A 22328-nucleotide genomic window follows, 5' to 3' on the forward strand; every position below is an offset into this window, starting at 1 on the left:
TGTGGTCAGGACAGCAGAGCGAGATGGGAGCTTGCCCCTGCACTTCACAGCACCCCGTGGCACACAGATCCCAACAGGCTGGGCCTGCTGTGCTCCAGGCTTCATGCCAGACCCTGTCTGCAATCCCTAAATCCCTAAATCCCTGCTCCAAACTCACACAAACCTTGTTTGCAGCTTGCTGGCCTAACTCAGCTCTGGAGAACGGGCAAGGCCAGCTTTCTCCTGTGCTGCAGCCCTGCTGGCCACAGCCTGAGCAGAGGTTGTTCTGGGGCTCCCTCACTGTCACCAAAATGACCTCTTGATGAGCACCTTAATAAAAACAAAAAGCGGGCAGCAGTATCACCGTGGTGTCCTGGCAGGCTCTCTCCATTTTCCCCAGCTGTGAAATGGGTACTTCCACTTCCCAGAGGTTGATGAGAGCTCTTTCTGGATATCATCCAGTGACAATCATTTCATCCCTGGAAGCGATGCTCACAGGGGAGGGATACCCAGTGTGGCACAATGAAGTCATGGTTGATTCCCCTGAGCGTCCCAGGCCTTTTTCTGCAGCTCTGGTACAGGCAGGTCAGCTCTGAAGATGCATCCTTTGATAGCAGAAAACATCTGCAGATGTCAGGGCGCTTCCCTGCTCTGATGGGTGCCTGGTGAAGTACATGTTTTCCCCTGGCATGACCTGTCCCAAAGTCAATATATTTGTTCCATATTTGATGTCTCCCTTCCACAACACACAGCTGAGAAAACCCCCTGTACAACAGAAGCTGTCTTTGGAGAGAGCTGAAAGAAGGAAATTATTAATAATATATAGACAAGGTAGCTCAGTGCTTTGTGGCACATGGCACATCTCTGCAGGTTGCTGAGCAGAGCCTTGCAGCGGGGTTTTCCTCCTGGATGCCTTTGGCAGCCCTCTGCTCCCCATCTCCAGGAGAGCCTTAGGGAAACCACCTGTGAGAGGGGCAGCAGCCAGAGCTGGATCTGCTGAGCCCCACGTCCGCTCTGCCGGGAATTTAGGCAGCCTGCAAGTGCAGCTGTGCACTGTGCGCTTCCCTCCAACATCTGCCTGCCCTGCTCACTGAAAAAAATCATGGAGCTGCTGCTAATTTCATTAGCAGGCCCGTCAAGCGGTTCATCAAGCCATGATTTCCTGGCTTGCCGCCTTGAGGAAACAAGCGGGATCTGCTCTGAATTCACAAAGCCATCCCCTGGGGTCATTTGTCTGAAGGCTTAGAATTTCCCGGGTGCATTATTATCTCGGATTAAAAGCGGGGGAGGGAGGGGCCCGGATTGCTTTTTGTGCCCATCCCGGGAGGACAGCAGACCTCCCCCAGACCTCGCTCAGCCGCCGGCAGCTCCCGGCCCGGGCCCGGCAGAGCCCGCGGCGCTGCGCGGTGCGGGCACACGGAGCAGCACCCGCGGGGCGCCGCCGGGGGCTCGGCTGCGAGCCCGCACCGGGTCCCGCACCGGGTCCCGCACCCAGGTCCCGCATCCAGGGTCCCGCATCCAGGGTCCCGCACCGGGTCCCGCACCCAGCATCCCTCACCCGGGGTCCTGCACCCAGCATCCCGCACCCAGGTCCCACACCGGGTCCCGCACCCAGGTCCCGCATCCAGGGTCCCGCACCGGGTCCCGCACCCAGCGTCCCGCACCCAGTGTCCCACACCCAGGTCCCACACCCAGCGTCCCGCACCCAGTGTCCCGCACCGAGATCTTGCACCCAGCGTCCCGCACCCAGGTCCCGCACCGGGTCCCACACCCAGGTCCCGCATCCAGGGTCCCGCACCCAGGTTCCGCACCGGGTCCCGCACCCAGCGTCCCGCACTCAGCATCCCTCACCCAGGGTCCTGCACCCAGCATCCCGCAACCAGGTCCCGCACCGGGTCCCGCACCCAGTGTCCCGCACCGAGATCTTGCACCCAGCGTCCTGCACCCAGGTCCCGCACCCAGGGTCCCACCCGCTGGCAGGGAGCGCCCTGCCCAGATGGTTCCCTCGGCCCGTGGAGCGACCTGTCTGCAAGGAGGGTCCCGCACAGAGCCTCCCGCACACAGTCCCCCCTCCCGCCCAGGGATGCCGCACTGTGGGTCCCCTCTGACTCACTGGAGACCCCCCTCTCTCACTGGGTCCGCTCTCTCTCACTGGGGTCCCTCTGTCGCACTAAGTGTCCGCTCTGTCACACTGCTGTCCCCCCTCTCACTGTGTCTCCTCTCTCTCTCACTGTCCCCCCTCTCTCTCTCACTGCTGTCCCCCCTCTCTCTCTCACTGCTGTCCCCCCTCTCTCACTGTGTCCCCCCTCTCTCTCACTGTCCCCTCTCTCTCTCACTGTCCCCTATCTCTCTCACTGTCCCCTCTCTCTCACTGTCCCCCCTCTCTCTCACTGTCCCCTCTCTCACTGTCCTCTCTCTCTCACTGTCCCCTCTCTCACTGTCCCCCCTCTCTCTCACTGTCCCCTCTCTCTCTCACTGTCCCCTCTCTCTCACTGTCCCCCCTCTCTCTCACTGTCCCCTCTCTCTCACTGTCCCCCCTCTCTCTCTCTCACTGTCCCCTCTCTCTCACTGTCCCCTCTCTCTCACTGTCCCCTCTCTCTCTCACTGTCCCCTCTCTCTCTCACTGTCCCCTCTCTCTCTCACTGTCCCCTCTCTCTCACTGTCCCCTCTCTCTCACTGTCCCCTCTCTCTCTCACTGTCCCCTCTCTCTCACTGTCCCCCCTCTCTCTCACTGTCCCCTCTCTCTCTCTCACCGGGGTCCGGCCCGAGGGTCCCGCGCGGGCGCGGCGGCTCCGCGGCCCACAGCGCCCTCTGCCGGCCGGCCGCCGCACCCGCAGCGCCGGGCTGGGCAACGGGGAACGGGGAACGGGAATGGGGAATTGGGAATATGGAATGGGGAACGGGGAATGGGGAATGGGGAATGGGGAATGGGGAACGGGGAATGGGGAATGGGGAACGGGGAACGGGGAACGGGGAACGGGAATGGGGAATTGGGAATATGGAATGGGGAATGGGGAATGGGGAATGCGGAACGGGGAATGGGGAATGGGGAACGGGGAATGGGGAACGGGGAATGGGGAATGGGGAACGGGGAATGGGGAATGGGGAAAGGGGAATGGGGAAAGGGGAATGGGGAACGGGGAACGGGAAATGGGGAATGGGGAATGGGGAACGGGGAAAGGGGAATGGAGAACAGGGAATGGGGAATGGGGAAAGGGGAATGGAGAACGGGGAATGGGGAACGGGGAACGGGGAAAGGGGAATGGAGAACAGGGAATGGGGAACGGGGAATGGGGAATGGGGAATGGGGAACGGGGAATGGGGAAAGGGAAATAGGGAATGGGGAATGGGGAATGGGGAATGGGGAATGGGGAATGGGGAATGGGGAATGGGGAACGGGGAATGCGGAACGGGGAATGGAGAACAGGGAATGGGGAACGGGGAATGGGGAACGGGGAATGCGGAACGGGGAATGGAGAACAGGGAATGGGGAACGGGGAATGGGGAATGCGGAACGGGGAACGGGGAATGGGGAAAGGGAAATAGGGAACGGGGAAAGGGGAATGGGGAATGGGGAACGGGGAATGGGGAACCGGGAATGGGGAACCGGGAATGGGGAATGGGGAAAGGGGAACCGGGAATGGGGAACGGGGAATCGGGAACGGGGAATGGGGAATGGGGAAAGGGGAAAAAGGAATGGGGAACGGGGAATGGGGAATGGGGAACGGGGAATGGGGAACCGGGAATGGGGAACCGGGAACGGGGAATGGGGAATGAAAAACGGGGAATGGGGAATGAAAAACGGGGAATGGGGAATGGGGAACTGGGAAAGGGGAACGGGGAATGGTGAACCGGGAATGGGGAATCGGGAATGGGGAACGGGGAATGGGGAATGGGGAACAGGGAATGGGGAACGGGGAACAGGGAATGGAGAACAGGCAACGGGGAATAAAGAATGGGGAACAGAGAATGGGGAATGGAGAATGGAGAATGGGGAAGAGGGAACAGGCAAAAAAGAAGGGGGAACAGGGAATGGGGAATGGGGAATGGAGAAAGGGCAATGGGTGGTGTGGGAGGAAACAAGGAATGGGGAACAGAGAATGGGGAATGGGAGGCGCAGGAGGAAACAGGCAGTGAAGGAGGGAACAGGCACAGAAAGGAACCAGCAGTGCAGGGTAAAGGGCGGTTCTCCAGGGCACGTTCTGCAAAGAGCCAGCTGCAAATCCATGACCAATATCCCAGGAAAGGAGGAATCCAGAAGCTGTGGCTATTGGCAGTATGAGGAGCGGCAGACTGCAACTACACTGACTTCAGTCAAGAGCATCTTGATCATAAAAGGAAAAAAAACAGACCCAGAAGAGCTACAGTTTAATGATGATAAACTTTTCTTACCCCAACTTCTAATTTTGGTAATGTAACCATTCCTACCCCCACAATCCCAAAAAGCAAGGCGATTGTCTTTAAATGGAAAATGTTCCTACGAAATGCAGAGAGGCAATTTTGGATTGGAGGGGAAGAAAGAACAAAGGAAATACCCTCAGTTTACCACTGTGAACCCTTCTGGGCTGACATTTCCCTGTGTGCCCTCCCATCATTTTAGCCAAACTCTTAGCTCAATTTGACCCAGAACGTGAATTCCCTTCTCCCCAAATATTTCCATGTTTGGAAACCAGCCCAAGCCCACCCCATGGGTGCACAAGCCCAGACCCAGGAATGAGGTGTCATCCTCCAGTCCCAGCACCTGCCCCGTGCCCTGAGGCGTGGGTGACACTGCTGCTTGCACTGGTGCTGCTGCTGCTTGCAGGGGTTTGGGCGCTGTCCCCCTCTCCACACTCACACCATGGACCCCCCATGGCTGCAGCACAGCCTGGCAGAGCTTTGCTGGCTCTTGCAGTGGTGCCACATTTCCACCCTCACACGTGTGCCTGTGGCTCTGCCACTCATCTCTCCTCTGGAAGGCAGGGGCCTCTGCAGCCTGCAAAGCCCCAAAATTCCCACTGAGTACAAGAAAACCCCCTGCCTAAGAAAATAAATGTGTTCTGCACTCCCTCTGAGCTACCCACAGCAAAGCAAATATGGGCACAGTTGGCTCCCACCATGGCTTTGTTCCTTAAAAACATGTCTTTCAGTCAAACCTGTCCTGGCACATCTGGCTGTCATTAGACAGAGGAGAGAGCTGCTCTCTGTCTGACTCCTGCTCGTAGCGCTGCACCTCTGCATTGCACTTGTCATCCAAGACATCCACAGCCCAAAGGGCAATCACACAGCTCCCACAGCAGGAGGGCTCGGGAGCGCTGTCCCCAGGAGGGTGCAGTGCTCAGGGCACCGAGGCACCTGCACCAGGTGCCCCCACAGCACCAGACAACAGAAGAGAGGCGGGCAGGAGCAGCGGCTGCAGGCCCTGCCAGTCAGTGCCCAGCCTCAGCAAGGAGGGACCAGGACAGTGACCAGCCATGTCCATCTGCACATGCCAGAGGCACAGTTTGGTCTGCCTTAGCTCAGTTTGGGGATCTTGTGGGTAAAGAGTTTCTGGGTGCAGACAGGGCTGTGGTTGCAGATACTCACTGAGGAGTGATTACCTGAAGGGAGTTAGAAAGGCTGAAGGCAAAAGGCAATGAAAAAATGACAGGTCAGAGGAGGAGCCGAGACAATCCCCTGATTTGGAGCCACCCCAGGCAGTGCCAGCAGCAGTGCTAAGGACCTGAGCAAAGGCCCTGGCAAGGCAGCCACAGGGTCTGACTGTGAAACGGCAAACACTGCCTCAGCACAGGTCAGACATCATCCAACTCTGTTCCCTCTCACTGCATCCCACCAGGTGAAGCTTTCTCCTCATCCTCAAACAGACTCTCTGAGCTATCAGAGAAGAAATCCTCCAGTTCCTCCTGCCTCATCTGGGACTCCAGGGCAGTGATGCGCTGCTTGAGCTTCATCTGGGCATCACTGTACTCAGCCAGGAGCCGGCCAAAGCGGGTATGCAGCGTGTCCAGGTTTGAGGCCACCCTGTCCAGCCTCTCCTCCATGCTCTCCCCTTCTGTGCTTTCCTCTGCAGCTGACTCATCCAGCAGCCCTTCCTTGATCAGGATCTCCCGGCCACGCTCCTCCAAGATCCTTTTGGCATCAGGATACTCTGTGACTGCTTCCATGAGATCTTCCTTAGACAGGCAGAAGAGATCAGAGTAGCCCAAGCTGCGGATGTTGGCCGTGCGCCTGTTGCCCATTTTGCTCCCTTTGATGTTGAGGATGCTGATCTCGCCAAAGCAGCCCCCTGCAGTGAGCAAAGCATACTGTGTCACCCCATCATCCGCCACCACGGCCAGCTTGCCCTCCTTGATGATGTACATCTCCTTCCCGATGTCCCCTTTGCGGCACACGTAATCCCCCGGGCTGAACACCTGAGGCCGAAGCTTCAGCACCAGCTCCACCAGCAGCCCTGCCTCACAATTCTGGAAAATCCTCACCTTCTTCAGCGTCTCCAGGTGAACGTTGATGGCGATCTCTGCCCTTAACTTATCAGGGAGGTTCTTGAGGACCTCCTGTTCGTCTACTGCCTTCTTGTTGGTCCACAGGTAGTCGAACCACTTGATGACTTTGGTTTCCAAGTCTTTGCTCACCTTGCGGAACTGCATGTAGTGTTTGACGGCGTCGATTTTGGCCTGGAACTCCGCCCTGGTGGCGTTCATGTTGGATATCATGGACCCCACGTTCCCCACGATGGTGGCAAAGATGAGGACGCCGATGAGGAAATCAAAGATCACGAAGAGGTACTCTTCATCCCGCACGGGGGGAGGGGTCTCCCCAATGGTGGTCAGAGTCAGCGTAGACCAGTAAAGGCAGTAGACGTACTCCCGGGTCAGATAGCCGTACTCAGGCCCTGTGACATTGGGGTAGACCCAGCTGTCCTCCCCGAAGCCTATGGCCTTGGAGATGGCGTAATAAATGCAGGCGTTCCAGTGGATGATGACCAGGATGTAAAGAACCAAGTTGCTGATGCGGAAGATGTTGGGGTGGCTGGTTCTGGTCTCGGTCCTGTCGAAGAACTCGAACATGCGGGAGAAGCGCAGCAGCCTGTTGAAACGCAACTCAGGGCAGTGCAGTCCCACCCAAAAATAGGCCAGGTCTGTGGGCAGGGTGGAGAGAACATCCAGCTTGAACTGGAGCGTGTGGATGTAGTTATCCCGCAGCTTCTTCAGGTCCTTAACCAGGAGGCCCTGTTCCAAGAACCCTAAAGAGAAGCAAATTACAGGATTATCTTGGTTAAATTTTGACTTTTCTGCAGGTTTTGTGAGCACCTGAGCAATAGCTGATGGTACACCATGGATTTGTGTGCATAAATACACAGGGTCACCCAAATACTGCCAGTTCCTGCTCTACTCAGTTTGTTATTGCTCAAGGCCTTATCTGGCAAAAGCCACCCAAAGGTATAACTCGGGGGTTTTGTCTGTTGCCATGAAGAAAAAGGAACACAAAGGTTTCCATCCTCCAGATCATGAATTACTGCAGTTCTGACAGAAAACGTACAGCCAAGTGCTGCCTTCCGAGAACATTAAATTCTACCGTTTTTCCATGCAGATAATTCATTAGCTGAACTGATGCAAAATCAGAGATACAGACCTTCCACTATGCCCGAATACTAACAGTAATGCAGGTAATTTTGTACAATTATTCAAAGGTGAAGTTGAAAGCTGGGATGATTAATCTTTCATATTGAAACTTGCTTCATTTCTCAGATCTTCTAATTAGATTCTTTCTCTAGAGACTGCTTCATACTAGTGAACACCAAGGCAAGCAAAACCCTCCTTCTGATGGAACCGTGCATTAGGCCTGTCCCTTGCAGCTCATCTCCACTTGCAGGGGATTAAAGGAAAGCCAGGATGCTGCTCCTGCTCACCTGTGTGCAGACGGATCACTGTGTCCCCGAGGTAGAGAGCATCTGAGGTGTAATCTAACACCAGCCACAGCACAAAATAGCTCTTCTGCAGGTCAGTGAAGCAAGCCCTGGAGGAAGGTCATCAAACAGGCTGTGAGACCACAAATCCCCACGTCTTCCCTAACTATTACTGCTGAATGTAGGCTGATCCTGAGGCACCCAGCTCTGCAACACAGCTTGGCCACTGGGCGCTCCTCTTCTAGGAATTTAAACTCCCTGCTCTGAAAAATCTGCCCTCCCATGATGGAGGTAAAGCAACATCTTGACACCACCTCCCAAATGACCCTGAACAATGGCCTTTCCTGATGGGCCAGAATTCACAGTGACAGGGGAGGGTCTCTCATTTCAATGCCCACCAGCCCCAGCACCAGCAGTGTCAGATTGATCCTGGCTGAGCCACAACAGCCAGGTGAGCAGGAGGGGCAGAGGAGGCAGGAACCCTACAAGCTCCCAGCTCACCTGGCCACCAGCAAGCACCAGTTATAGAGGACAGGAACTGCAATCACAGCCAGCCAGTGGTAATACCAGTCTCCTGCAGGGTCCACCACAAAGAAATGCCATTTCCTCCTGGAAGCAGAGAGAAGAGCCAGAGCTGGCAGTGTATGTGGAAAACAGGGTTGGAACAAACCATGTGAGCCACGTCCTTCATCCCTTGCACCACAGTGCCTCCAGCAGAGCTGCAGCTTGGGTGCCAGCCTGTAAGCCAAGACCAATCCCAGCAGTGCCAAATCCCAGCACTGTTCCAGTTCCTTTATCCCTAAAACCGAGCTGAGAATGCAGCAGAAGAGGAAACTGTGGGATGGTAAGGCAAGGCAGGTGGCCCACATGACACAGACCCCAGTGGCAGAGCCAGGAACAGATGTATGGCAGAGGGGGATCAGAAAAGTCCTCGTGATGTACATGACATTGCTTCTCCCAGGTGAGGTAGGGACCGGTGCCAGGCAGATCAGAAGAGAAGAGTAATTGAAGCAGGAAGGAAAGTGTGCTGCAGATCAGTGGCAGCCCCAGGAGGGGCTGCCCAAGCCCCAGAGCAGTGGCCCCGGGGCAGCTGGCACGGCAGGGCTCCTCCTGTGCCTCCTGCAGGCTGCACAGCCCGGGCTCCAGCCTTTGAACTGCTCCCAAGTGATTGATCCTGCTCGCCCTGGGACTCTGAGATAAGAAGTGTGTGCTCCAGTTGCCAGATTCACTGGAGGGGCTGGGGAAGAGAAACTCCATGGCTGGGGTTGATAGGCTTATTGCAGCCTGGTGGAGCACAACACTCTCCCTCTGTCCCTCCCTCCCAGCTTTTGAACACACAAAACTCCCTCCAGTGACAGATAAAATCGACCCACTTGCCAACAGATTCCCCATGCCCACCCCATTACTTCTGGCAGCTTCAAAGGCAGAACCCCTGCTTGGAAGTCTCCTTTCCCTGGAGTACAGGCAGTGCCCAGAGTGTGGGATTGGCACTCGCTCAAAGCCAGCCCCAGCCCCTCATGTTCACCCTCTGTGCACCCACAGACAAGTGGTGACCCAGCCTCCCCATTAAAAGGGCTTATTTGTAACCAGAAAGTGTGGCTGGAGCATTTGTTTTTTGAGAAAGGGACTCTGCTCCCCAGGACATACAGCAGTGCCACAGGGGAAGCTCTGACTCACCTGCAGCCAGCACCCACAGCCATTAATAACCTCAATAATGCTGTTAATGATGTTGGTAATTTCAGCTTTAAATCACCAGTGCTGCCATGACAGGAGGCCAGAATCACTGATATTACACTGACAGCAGGGCCAGAGCTCTGCTAACCCAGGAAAAGGGAATAATCATCTGCCTCTTGCCAAAGGCTTTGGAGCCATGGCCACGAGCAGCAGCTCACTTGTGGGATTACCAGACTTGGGGCTCTTCTTACCTGTGGAGCTGAGGCCCTAGAAAACCCCAGGAGTTCCCACTGCATCCCCAGAACCCACTGGCACTGAGCAGCCCTTTCACAGCACACTTCAGCTCCTTCTAGTTATGAACAAGCTCCCCTTAACCTCACAGGACACAACAGTATTTCCTTTCATTACTACTAAACACCCAGATACAAGGCTCAGATTATTTTTCTCCTAGAGAAAACAATTATTTCTTGGTGTTTTAATTACCATGTATAATGGTAGGGTCCAGAGTAGTGTGTGAGCTTTGCCCTCTAATTAGCCAGCAGAAGAAAAGCCAGGTTATTGCTTCTCACCAGGAGTGTGAGCTGAGGAGATGAAAGGGCTGGATTTGAAAGAGTCTTTTCGGAAAGCTGTTCTTTGTGGGGGCACAGGCAGCAAACACACTCCCTTCATCCTGCAGATGATGAATGAGACTGGCAAATCCCACTTTTGTGCTCCTGGGTGGGATGCAGTGGTTGCTGGGTGGAGTCCTGCATCCCTTGCCTCGTGTCCAGCCCCTCATAGGCACAAGCTGCAGGTGCATCTTATTACAGACCCAGGGCTGGCTCCAAAAACAACCCTGGTGTGGGACTGGTATGAAACTGGGGAGTCTGATGTGTTTCCTACCAGGACACGGACCAGGAGGGAGAAGACCCTGAGGAACAGGCCAGGTCTTTTCCACGGGGACAGGACAGTCCACCAGGTGCTGTGTGTCAGCAAACAGCCCAGCAGAGCCAGGCTGGCTGCCAAGACAGGGGCTGGAGAGGGCAGGAGGACCCTTCCCACCACTCCACCCCGCTTCCTTCCTTCCCATCCCCACTGGCAGCCCCCCAGCTCCACGCACAGCTGATCCCCAGCCAAGGCACCCTACTTTTTGTTTAACTTCTCAGTCTCCTCCTCCTCGCGCTCAGCGCCTGCAGCCGCTGTCGGGAGCTCGGGGCCTTGAAAACGCTCCAGGAAGGGGTCTGGCCTCTGCTGCTCCTCGTGCAGGCTCCTGCTGGCCCAGTCCCTGAGCACCAGCACCAGCCGGACTATCCTGCAGGGGAGACAGGCACACCCCGAGCTCTTAACACAGCGGGGACAAAGCCAAACTTCACACTCATCAGGGTGCTGGAACCCCCGGCCTGGTTTAGGGCTTTTGTGTGGTGGTAAAATCTTTTTCCTAACTTGTGTTTCTAAAGAGAAATTTTGTAGCTTTTTGTTGTTTGGTTTTAAGGTAGTTTATTGCTAGTTATCTAAAAGATTGTTTTTGCGGGCTGTTGCTGTTTGGTCAGCAGCCCAGGCAGAGACACACACACACCCTGACACCCTCTCTGTCTGGTGTTTTCTTTTTCTCCACCTAGGTTTGTTGTTATTTTTTATATTATATGTGTTCCATGTTTACAGTTTTTCCTCAATACCTACTACCTATGTTATAAGGTGCTTTTCTATTCTAAACTAATCCATAAGTGCCAGCATCACTAAGAACATGGAGGTAAAGAAAAAGAAGGAGGAAGAACAGGACTGGCTCACTTTCTTTTATCTTAGAACTTTTTACTCTTATGTATAAAGTAAAAAACCCCCTGTACAAGTGCTAAAACCCCCTTGTATAATACTAAAAATTTTTTCTCTTTATTTTGTAACTACTTCTACTATACTATTTAACTTTTTGTGACTGTTTGTTCTACTTTTAAATTTGGTAACTCATTCTATGGCTCAAACTTAAAATTACAGCTGTTTCTAGCTGCTTGTTAGGGTTTAAAATGCTTTTGACTAAGGTTTGGAACCTTTAAAAATGTCTGAGGGACATTTTGAGTTCCAACATCAGGGGAGCTGCAGCTGGGAAGAAAACTCTTGCAGCCCCCTCCCAAGCACTAGACTTTCTTTTTTACCCTTTTTAGTGATGATGTGGGACCAAAAATATACAAGCAATACAGACCACCCTGATAGAGTTCCACAGCTTCTACCCCTGCTGCCACTCCCACAGGAATATCAGGAATCTGTGGGTGACTGAGGCACAGAGAGGCTGCCTGCAGGGAAAGGAGCCTCTGAGCCTGGTGGGGATGAAGCCATCCCCTACCAAAACCCTCTCCACGGGCACTGGGGCACAAAGAGCAGCATTTACAGATGCTCATCCCTGCATCCCATGAATCCCATACAGCAGAAGGGATCCTCACCCCACAGAAGGCCCCAGTGCCAAGGCCAGGCACAAAAGGCTCACCCCGTGCCAGGGGCACACACAAGTACCTGGCCAAGGCTCCCTGGCCTTGGAAAGCCTGGTCAGCCCTCTGCTCCCCCCCATGCAGGCTGGCTCCTCTCTGCAGCTCTGAGCTGGTGCCATCCTGGGTTGAACAGGTCCTGCAGTGGAGAAAGAGGAGGATCACATGCACTCTGTGCCACCATGGCACTGCCACTGCCAGGCACACTGGAGGAGGCTGGCAGCAGAGATTTGTCAGCACAGCCCTGCCTGTGCCAGACTTTTCCCTCCCCTGCCCCACCAGGGCCCCCCTCAACCACAGCAGGGAGCAGCCTGACCTGGTGCTGAGCCCTGTCCCCTCCGTGTCACCCCCGGGCTGGTGGTTGGCTGGGGAGCTGTGCACACCATTGCTCTTCCCTGGCATCCTCAGGGTGAGGGGACCACGGGCACACACCCTGCCCCAGGGACCTGCAAAAAGCACAGGACAGCCACAAGAAAACACATGCAGGACACATCACGTGGTTTGACCACAGGAACCCAGTACAGCGTGGGAAGAGAGGGTCCAGCACCATGGCATGGGCCCACACCATGTTTTCCAGGAGTCCTGCAGGGCATTTTGTTCTCTCCGAGAGATTCCACAGCTGCCTGGAGCCATGAAAGATGCTCACCTCATCGTTGAGGCTCCTCATTCATTTTCAGAGGAACACCTATTTTTCCTTCTTTTCTCTGATTTTGCCTACCTCTCCTTTGCCTTTCCTGCTCTCCTTGCCTTCTGTTGCCTGGCCTTGTCTGCCCCTCCCCTTCCCATTCCTTGTCTTGTGCACTTCTCCTTTTCCCTGCCCTGCCTGCCCCTCCCTTGCCTTTCCCAGTCCAACCCCTCCTTTCCCTGCTCGCTTTCCCTTCCTTTGCCTTGCCTTTACTTGCCTTGTCCTTCCTACCTCTCCCTTGCCGTGCCTTGCTTGCCTCTTCCTCTTTTGCCTTGCTTTGGGTTTCTTCTCTTTTGCCTTGTCCTTTCCTTTCCTTTCTCCTTTTTTTCCCTTTCCTCACCTTTCCCTTCTCCTTCCCTTTCCCTTCTCCTTTCTTTCCCTTTCCCCTTTCCTTTCCTTTCCTTTCCTTTCCTTTCCTTTCCTTTCCTTTCCTTTCCTTTCCTTTCCTTTCCTTTCCTTTCCTTTCCTTTCCTTTCCTTTCCTTTCCCTTCCCTTTTATTTTCCCCTTTCCTTTCCTTTCCCTTCCCTTTCCTTTCCCTTTCCCTTTTCCTTTCCTTTCCCTTTCCCTTTCCTTTCCCTTTTCCCCTTTCCTTGCCTCCCCTTGCTTTTCCCACCCCACTCCTGCCTTGCTTTGTGCCTTCCTTGCCTCCTCCTCCTTTGCCTTGCTTTGGGTTGCTCCTCTTATCTTTTGCCTTGTCCTTTCCTTTCCTTTGTCCTTTCCTTTCCTCTTTCCTTTGCCTCCCCTTGCCTTTCCCACCCCACTCCTGCCTTCCCTTGTGCCTCCTTTGCCTCGCTTTGGGTTGCTTCTCTATCTTTTGCCTTGTCCTTTCCTTTTCTTTGTCCTTTCCTTTCCCTTCTCCTTTCCTTTTCCCCCACTCCAGCCTTGCCCTGCTGCCCGCCCTCCCCGGGCACGGGTGCCACCGCAGTAGCCACCAGCGGCACTTGGGAGCCCCCGAAGTCGGAGCGGTGCCGGGGCGGGCTGGCAGGGCCGGCAGGGCGGATCCCGCCCCGCAGCGGCACGGCTGACCCGGAGCGCTCCGCTCTTCCAGCACGAAGCGGGGCAGCAGCAGCGGGCAGGCAGCGGGGACAGCGCGCACCGCGTGTGTCACTGTGTCACCGCGTGTGTCACTGTGTGCCACCGCGTGTGTCACTGTGTGCCACCGCGTGTGTCACTGTGTGTCACCGCGTGTCACCACGTGTCACCGTGCGTCACCGCGTGTGTTACCGTGTGTCATTGTGTGTCACCGCGTGTCACCACACGCGTCACCATGTGTCACCATACGTGTCACCGCGTGTGTCACCGCGCGTCACCACGTGTGTCACCACGCATGTCACCATGTGTCACCATGTGTCACCGCACGTGTCACCGCATGTGTCACCGCGCGTGTCATCACGTGTCACCACGTGTGTCACCGCACGTCACCGCGCGTCACCGCGTGTCACCGCGTGTGTCATCACGCATGTCACCATGTGTCACCATGTGTTACCGCATGTGTCACCACGTGTCACCGCGCGTGTCACTGCACATGTCACCGCATCACCGCATGTCAACGCGAGTCACCGCACATCACCGTATGTCACCACGTGTGTCACCGTGCGTCACCGCGTGTGTCACTGTGTGTCATCGCGTGTCACCGCAGGTCACCACGCATGTCACCGCACATGTCGCCATGTGTCACCGCCCATGTCACTACGTGTCACCGTGCATGTCACCATGTGTCACCACGTGTGTCACCGCACGTGTCACCACCCGGCCAGAGCCCGCGGTGCCCTGAGCAAGGCGCTCTCAGAGGAGCTGCCAGCAGCCAGTGCTGTGTCTGGGGATGAAGGGGGAGGAGGGAAATGTGTTGTCCAGGATGCTCCATTTCCCTGTGCACGCTCCCTTCTCCCCCACCCATCACCTCCTCAGGAGCTGGAGGGGCCCCAGGCAATGCCCAGCTGGGGATCACAGCCACGCTGAGCTGCTCTGTGTCCGTGACCCGAGTCCCTCGGTGAAGGGTCACTGTGCTGGCAGGGACAGGCACAGCCAGCACCTCAGCTCATGCAGGATGCTCAGGCCCTGCCACGCCAGGGGACTGCAGCGCCTCAACTGCTCCCAGGGCTCTGCTCCCGCTCCCCTCCCAGCCCCTGCCCCTGCCCTGGGCAAGAGCAAAGATGGAGATTATTTCCTGCTTCAGAGGCTGTGCCACAGCTACTAGGATGGAAAACTAGAAAAAGTAGACACATTTTACCACCCTCACATCCACTTACCTCTTCTCCTGTTTGGCAGAGCAGGGGACCAAAAGTGCTGCTCTGGAGTCCCTTCAAAGAGAGCTGCAGACTTTGAAGGTGATCATGAAATGCACCTTTCATCAATTTCTGTCCTCTTATTTTTCTCAAGAAATCATTCTAATGCCCGGTTAGCAAAAAAATCTGCATCCCCAAGGCAATAAGGAAGAGGTCAGTTTTTCTCCTCTCCCTCCAGGATGTAACCATTTGCAGTGGCTGAGGCTGGATCCATCCCCAACAGGCACACGGAGTCCTGCACCTTGTGCAGGGTTGATCTGAAAACACCGGCACCAGGAGTCTCTTTTATCTTTGCTATCAAAGGTTTACCTTTCACTTTCCCCTTCAAAGCCTTAAATTCCACTTGTTCTGATCTCACTGAGCACCCACGCAGCAGGGAGTCCAAAGGAACAAACAGAATTTCTCAGCCTTGGCTGGGGCTGTGGTCCCTGGGCGAGCACCCAGCAGCACAGGGTGTCACCCTGCTCCTGTCCCCGCAGCCCAGAATCCAGGTGACAGCTCACCAGGAGCACTGGCAGCAACGTGCTCCCCTTCCAACTCTCTTTTTGCTTCCTGCCTGCAGCTGCCTCCAAAAGGAACATGGGAACTCCAGGAGCTGCTCCCTTGAGAACCATTGTGCACAAAACACTTGATTTGGTCGTTGTGGCAGTGGCCCTTGGGGACACCCAGCCCTGCCACGTGTCCTGCCTTGGGACAAAGCAGCCAGCAGGAGGAGGCAAGGAAGAGAAGGAAGGAAATAAAAGCATCACTCCAACAGGGACAACATTAACCAGAAGCTTTTCTACTCAGGATTCTCCCTCAGCCAGGGCAGCTGGGGCTGAGACAGCCACAAGCAGCCACAGTCCTGCTGCCAAGGGAATAAACCTTACCCATTCCCACTTACTGGGGCATCAGGATCAGACTCCACAGAAAAGAAACATGTCCGGAACACACAGAGTTTATTAAAATATGCATTTTGAGGTCAGTGTTTCCAGATTTACACCAGCATTTATGCCTTACACAGAAGTCATACCTTCCACAACCTGCCAGTTACCAGCCCATGAGAACACATCCAGCTGGACCACCCCTCCTCCAAACACCTTCAAGCCACAATTTGAAGGTGGTGTGCCTTCCCAAAATCATCATAAAATAAACCCCAAACACAAGCTTCCTCCAAAACACATTAACACCTCTCAAAGGAGAGAAAACAGACAATTTACCTCATTTCCTGGCCCAACTTGCACCCCCTTATACACCACAGGTGTGCAAGGTCCTCTGGTGACCCTGCCCACAAGCACAGGAGCCACCCATCCTGCACATCCAGCCTGCCACAGCACAGAACACCGAGCCCCCACAGCAGCCTGGCCCTGGCCATGCCAGCACTCTCCTCAGCTCAGCAGTCAGCCTCAGGTTCACACCTGCAATTACTTTGGGACAGTTATTTATTAGTCACTGTCCAGCTGCCAGATTTCCAGTCACGGGCGCTTGATGCGGTGTCAAGCAGAAAACACCCGAGCACTGATGTCTGTAAATAAGCTATTGGGACATCTGGATGACATGTAGATCCAGCTATAATTAGGTATAGGTGACACAGAGAGGTCCTGTTAAGCCTTGCCAAAACCTGCCCCCATGGCCTGTATGCATAACTGCAGCAGATGTGCTGGATGAACCACCAAAAACATCTGAAAGTCACCTCAGAATCAAACGTTACTAAACTCTGGAGAAGGAAAAAACCAGAAAAAGCTGTTAAACTGAGCCTGTTCACAGCTAAAGAGCATCTGGGTCAGGATTTTCCCTCACCCATGTTCTTGCATCATCACTGAAGTTGCAACTTGGCAGCAAGACCTGGGAGAAACGCTCCTCCACTCCCCTGTGCCACGGGGAGCCTAACAAATCTCTATTTTCCCTGACTGTTTGGTGCTATCACTGTTGATATGAGCTTTTATAATCCAGAGAGTCACCAGGGGGAGGTTTCCCATGTAAAGCTCTCTCGGAAAGAGCCAAGCCCAGATGTCAGCAAGGCTCTTGCAGTCACTTTGGATCTGAACATCTGCAAACCAGCTGTGGCTGCGGGATGGGAGTTCCTGGCCCCTCCAGCTCTACTCCTGGAAGAGGAGCTCTGGCACAGGAGGCCTAGCAGCACCCCCTCCCCCCAAACAGCAGTTGCACAAGGAAGAAAAGAAAACCCAGCAGAAGTTTAGAAACACTCAGTCACCCCACAGAAGATAAGGAATAGACCACAGCAGTGGCTGAGAACTTTGATGGGGTGAGAGTTGAGATCTCCGAGGTGGGGACCAGGGGACCAGGCCCACCACAGGCTGTGGCTGTGCCAGGACCCCACACCCACCAACACCCAGCTCCTCAGGTTTGCATCTCCCCTGGCAGCCCAAGGGCAACTGCACAGAACAGACACCTTGTGTCAGCCACCAGGCTCCTAGGAGACCTCAGCTCTTCACAGCAGCTTCTCACACCTTCACTGCCACCAAGGCCTGAAGGACACAGATTCTTGAGGGCCCACAGTGCAAAAAACAGTCCTAGTCAAGAAAAAAGTTTCACTGCTGGCAAGTACACGAGAAAGGCTCCTGTCCCTGCCCTCAGCCACCCTGCTGGGGTGAGCAGGGGAGGTTGGACACAGGCCATCATCTTCTGAGCCAGAGCCACGTGTTGACGAGGCAAGCAGAGATCATCGCGGAGTACAGCAGGGCCTCCTTCTGTCTCCAGGCGTGGCACTGCTCCTCCAGCAGGCGCAGCCTCCCCGAGATCCTGGCCAGCTGCAAGGGAAGCAGGGGGGCACTTTGTGTGGGAGGAGTGGCAGCAGCACCTCAGGCCTGCAGATGCTTCCGGAAAAGATTCTTCCCATCAGAGAGCATCTGAGCCCCTCTGACTGCCACCAGAGGGGTCTGGCTGGGTCCTGCAGACCCTCGGGGTAGGAGCTCGATGGATCAACACACATGTACATCCTGTCCTTAAGGCAGGACCAGCCTGACAGCACCAGGACTGAGCAGCTGCCCCCTGCAGCCTCCTGCCCATCCCTGTGGCTCTCCCAGCAATACCTGCAGCCCTTCACCCCCTCTCACCCGCCTTCTCATGGCTGCCACCTCCAGCACCCCGGCTGTTTGCTACCGCGCTGGCGTGGTGGTGTGGAGGAAGGGTTTTAGAAGGGCCTTGGGAATGGGAAACTGGGGAAAATATACATTTCTGTATGCCCCATTGTTTCGGGAAAGTTTCGCTTCAGCATTTTTCTGTAAACCCCCTTCTCCCCACCCCTGAGCAGTTCCCATTGGACCTGGCCCCTGGGGTGGTTCTGATGTGCCTTAGCTGAACACTGTCTCTATTGTTTAGACCTTATCTCTTAATTTTGCTGTATAAAACTGTATCTGGGCAATAGCCCGGGGCCCTTGGTCACTGCAATGCTTCAGGCAATACAATCTATCTGGACAAGCATACCGTTGGTCTCTCTTGGTCTCTTTATCTCGAATCCTAGCGGCGACTGAGGCAGCGCCGCAGCTCGGACCGTGCTAACCCAGACGCTGCCTGGTAAGCCCAGGGCAGCGGGACCGCAGAAAACCCCGGCCCCGGAGGGGACAGCTAGCCGGAGTGTCCCGGGGGGCCGGGGAGGGACGGGGGACAGCGGCGAGGAACCCCCGAGAGCAACAAGTGGCGCCCAATGTGGGGCTTTACACCGGCTCGAGTGAGCAGCCTGACAGCACCAGGACTGAGCAGCTGCCCCTGCAGCCCCCTGCCCATCCCCGTGGCTCTCCCAGCAATCCCTGCATCCCTTCACCCCCTCTCACCTGCCTTCTCATGGCTGCCACCTCCGGCACCCCGGCCTCCTCCAAGGCGCTCTCTGCAGCTGGGATGGGCTCCTGGGAGCTGGGAAAGGAAAGCAGAGATGCAGGTGGACCAGAATTGCTGGTGGGGTGCAGCTGTCCCCCCACAAATGTAGCGCTGACACGGGGAGCTGAGCCATGCAGGGAGTGTGTCCCCAGGCCGTGCTGCACCAGGAGAAAGCAAACAGCAGCTGCACAGCATCCACTCACCCCTCCTTAACCCCAGCATGCACACTGGCACCCCTCCAGCAGGCACCCAAAGGGACCAGGACACACAGACAGCACACGCCAGGTAACAGGAAACACATGCTTGTATTTCTTTTGAGATGCAACAGAGAGAAAACATATGTACTAAGCATCTATTCTCTGTAGTCCCAGGAATTCACTGAGGGCTGGATAAAACCTCTTTAGAGCCAGCCAGGTAAGCAGGTGGCACAGGACAGTGCTGAAATGGAGGGGTGATCCCGTTTACATCAGCAGGTCAGGAAGCTGCCATCAGCTGCAGGGAAATATCATTTTTTGCTCTTGTAGCAAATTTTACCTGCAATTTGAAACATAAACAAGCAACCCAAATGTTCATCACTTGCTTCCCTCCCTGGAAACACAGGGGCCCCCACTGGAATGAGCTGCAGCAGACCACTGATCTCAGGGGCAGTCCTGGAGGCACAGCCTCGCTGCAGGGTCCACACCACTGAGTCACCAAATAAAGCAGATCCACAGTGAGAAAATACCAATTCCTGTCATCATAGGCTAGTCCAAAGTCAGCTGTTCTGTAACCAAAACTCCCCTGTTCACACCAATAACTCACACAGGCACTCGCTGATCCCCTAGGGGTTAACAAGCTCCTAACCCCACTCCTTGGAGACCCTGGGGAGGAGAGGGTGTTTATCCCTGTTTGCAACATGCTGATCTTGCTGAAGACAAGCCAGAAGAGCATGGAGATTCACTGAATCCCTGTCTGAAACTCCATTTGTGAGATAATACCTCCAAAAAATGGAGCTGCAGTGTAAAATGACAGTCACAACAGAAAGAAAATGCAATTTTCCCCAGTAGAGAACCATGAAAAAAGGACACATCCTGCAGCTTTTCACTCAAAATCTCAGTTGATACAGGTAGATACCCTTTAAAGTAGAGACTAGAAATTGCCTTCTGGTGACTCATACCCTTCAAGAGGCCACTGTCAGCCAGATATTCCAGGCTCTGAGACCAGACTTCACTGAAATTTCAGGACAAACAAGTCAGCACAGTCTTTTTGGGGTTTTTATTGCTGCATAGGGGTACAAAGATGGCCTATTGAAGGGATGTCTGCATCTGAAGGGATGTAAAGTACTAAGAAGAGTTGTTTGAGGGTGGCTGGTTTCAAAAGAAGATCAAGGCCTGGAAGAAGCCCTAGAGTCACCCCACAGCATTACAGCAGCTCTGCAGGCTACCAGGGCCTGAATGTCCTCCACTGCTGGAGGGAGGAGCAAGAAGGTCTTTTATAGCCACTAACCAGATCTCTTGGTCATTAAGAAATGAAAATTATGTTTGAAGACAGCCTCAGCCTCCAGTTTAAGAGCAGAGACATCACTTTGGATGCTCAGCAAGCAGCAGGCAGCTGGGCAGGGAAGGCAGGATGTGCCACTGATGATGGATGTGATGATGGATGCTGGTTCTCCTCCCTTTCTGCCTGGAGCCTTTGCTCAAGGTGAATGAGGAGTATTTAGATGTTCCTCCAGGTGCTCAGCAGCCTTAGAGCAGTGGGGACACCTTAAGGCTGCAAGGATGTCTTTGAGAAAAGAGAATTTACTGCAGTAGCACAGATAAGGGTGGTGGAGACGGCTCCTCCAGCACATCTGGAGGGACTGAAGCCACTGCACAGCTGCTCCAGGGAGCACAAAGGGACACCACACCCTGGCCAGGGGCACTGGCTGTGGGATGAGTGATGCCAGTTCACGGAAAGGCTCATTAAGAGTGACCAAGACACAGCCAAAGGTGCTGGCAGCCTGCAGGAGAGGCTGTCTCAGGGACAGCACCTGGGTCAGGCCATCTGCCCTGGATTTCGATTCCCTTCACACACCCCTCTCCAACAAGCCATGAGAGAACACAGAAAAATTAGTCCTTGCTTAGCAGCAACCCCCCAGCAGTGCCCCGGCAGCCCTGGGTCACTCAGGGGCCCAGGGGACTGGTGTTAAGCTGAGCAGCAGACTCAAGCCTGGCTGGTTAGTGAGGGGCACCAAGGCCTGGCCCCCAGAGCTGGCACACAGCACAGGTGAGAAAGGAAGTCAAGGCAGCCATGCAGGAGCATCCTGCAGCCCAGAGCTTACAGGGCTCGTGCCTGGCTGTGCCCCAGGCCAGCCCTTGCAGAGGGGCAGAGCTGCTCAGGACAAGTCACCTGGGGGGCGCCGGGTCTCGCAGAGAGTCCTGGACACGGTGGAAGAGCACCTGGCCCAGCAGGTACATGGTCTGGAAGATGTTCTGCATGGAGTAGATCCTGCCTGCCTCTGTGAGGAGGGGGAGTGGGGCACTGGGAGCAGGCAGGGGACACGAGCCCGGCCTGGGTACACACAGAATCACACCTGTTACTCCCTGGTCTGGCACAACAGGGCACAGGCACTGGGCACTGCCCCTCACCCCTTCAGCAGCTCCAAGCATCTCTGGGCAATGCCACTGGCACCCAGACCCCGATGGCATCAGAGAGGGAGAACCCTCTCCAGCAGCCCCCAGGCTCAGGGGCACCACCTGATTCCCCCAAAGCCAAGCATGGCTGTGTGCCATGCTGCTCTCCTGCCACCCAGGGCAGCTCTGGACTTCACGTGGGACAGCAGCTCCTGCCCCAGGACCAGCTCAGAGACAATTTCCCCACTGCAGAGACTCTGGAGCCCAAGGCCATGAGCAGAGGCCTGGGGAACAACACAGCTGCATTCAGAGCTGCCCAGCACAAACATCTCTGGCACCAAAGACCACGTTCCTGTCATGGATGAGCACGACCTGCCAGACACTGCATTGCTCTGATTTGGGTCCCCCATGCCCCTCCCAGGAACCCACACTAGAGAGCTTCAAAAGAGCCCAGTGAGAGGAGATGCTGCTCCCCACCCACCCTGGGTGACTCTGGGCCCGTGCTCACCCCTCCTGGCGCTGTCCTGGACTGTGCAAGGCCAGCTGGGCACTGTCACTGGGGGTCCTGTCCCTCCGTGACCTGCTGCTGTGGTGGCCCTGTGGGAATCAGACACAACCACGTCAGCACAGAGCTGAGCCCAGCCTGGTGCCCTGTGCAGGGCCAGGGGCAGCACGGGGAGAGCCCTCAGTGCTGGGAGCTCCAGAGGAGCCCCAGCCTGGTGGCTGGTGCTGCTGCAGGTGGGGACACATGCTCAGAGCAGACAGAGGTCCCCAGCACGAGCCTGCTGATCTGAACTCCAGCCAGATCAAAAACCCCAAACCAAACCTGTCCAGGGTCAGCTCTCAAATTTCAGGGAGGTTAAAGCACTTGAGGAGGCAGAACAGCAGCTCCAGCAGCTAAATCAAGTCTTTGCCTGCCCATGCTTGGGACCTCTCTTTGAAAGTCTCACACAAGGTTA

At 55.3% G+C, this 22328-nt stretch overlaps 2 protein-coding genes across 3 annotated transcripts; both read right to left on the reverse strand.

Annotated features, from left to right (window-relative positions):
- Positions 1-1533: 1533 nt before the first annotated feature.
- Positions 1534-12393, reverse strand: LOC110472686 (cyclic nucleotide-gated channel alpha-2). Its single transcript, XM_077786626.1, has 10 exons — positions 12308-12393; positions 12020-12130; positions 10665-10829; positions 8366-8473; positions 7868-7974; positions 5782-7201; positions 5115-5273; positions 2693-2823; positions 1898-2005; positions 1534-1838 (listed from the first exon to the last, which is right to left on the reverse strand). The coding sequence occupies exons 1-10, from the start codon at positions 12391-12393 to the stop codon at positions 1534-1536; spliced, it is 2700 nt and encodes an 899-aa protein (XP_077642752.1).
- A 4973-nt stretch (positions 12394-17366) lies between these two features.
- FATE1 (fetal and adult testis expressed 1) lies at positions 17367-21961 on the reverse strand. Of its 2 annotated transcripts, XR_013340806.1 has the most exons (4): positions 21878-21961; positions 19124-19270; positions 18736-18814; positions 17367-17712 (listed from the first exon to the last, which is right to left on the reverse strand). XR_013340806.1 is itself a non-coding variant. In XM_021534477.3 (3 exons), the coding sequence occupies exons 1-3, from the start codon at positions 21232-21234 to the stop codon at positions 17581-17583; spliced, it is 300 nt and encodes a 99-aa protein (XP_021390152.3). In that variant the 5' UTR covers positions 21235-21257; the 3' UTR covers positions 17367-17580. The 2 variants fall into 2 exon arrangements, 1 of the variants encoding a protein (XP_021390152.3); XM_021534477.3 differs by lacking the exons at positions 19124-19270; positions 21878-21961 and adding an exon at positions 21146-21257.
- Positions 21962-22328: the final 367 nt, after the last annotated feature.

This window comes from Lonchura striata, chromosome 14 (assembly GCF_046129695.1).
Source record: "Lonchura striata isolate bLonStr1 chromosome 14, bLonStr1.mat, whole genome shotgun sequence".
In the NCBI taxonomy this organism is placed as follows: Eukaryota; Metazoa; Chordata; class Aves; order Passeriformes; family Estrildidae; genus Lonchura; species Lonchura striata.

What these genes read in the sequence shown, in the direction of transcription:
- LOC110472686 (XM_077786626.1), bottom strand. Translation starts at nt 12,393, where the DNA reads ATGCCAGGGAAGAGCAATGGTGTGCACAGCTCCCCAGCCAACCACCAG. An exon ending in GGCCAGGGAGCCTTGGCCAG is followed by an intron (nt 10,830 to 12,019) that starts GTACTTGTGTGT and finishes TCTCCCCTGCAG; the next exon opens with GATAGTCCGGCTGGTGCTGG. An exon ending in ACGCTGGGTGCAAGATCTCG is followed by an intron (nt 1,839 to 1,897) that starts GTGCGGGACACT and finishes TGCTGGGTGCAG; the next exon opens with GACCCTGGGTGAGGGATGCT.
- FATE1 (XM_021534477.3), bottom strand. Translation starts at nt 21,234, where the DNA reads ATGCAGAACATCTTCCAGACCATGTACCTGCTGGGCCAGGTGCTCTTC. An exon ending in CGAGACCCGGCGCCCCCCAG is followed by an intron (nt 18,815 to 21,145) that starts GTGACTTGTCCT and finishes TTCCTTTCCCAG; the next exon opens with CTCCCAGGAGCCCATCCCAG. An exon ending in TGGCAGCCATGAGAAGGCAG is followed by an intron (nt 17,713 to 18,735) that starts GTGAGAGGGGGT and finishes CTTCCCTTGCAG; the next exon opens with CTGGCCAGGATCTCGGGGAG.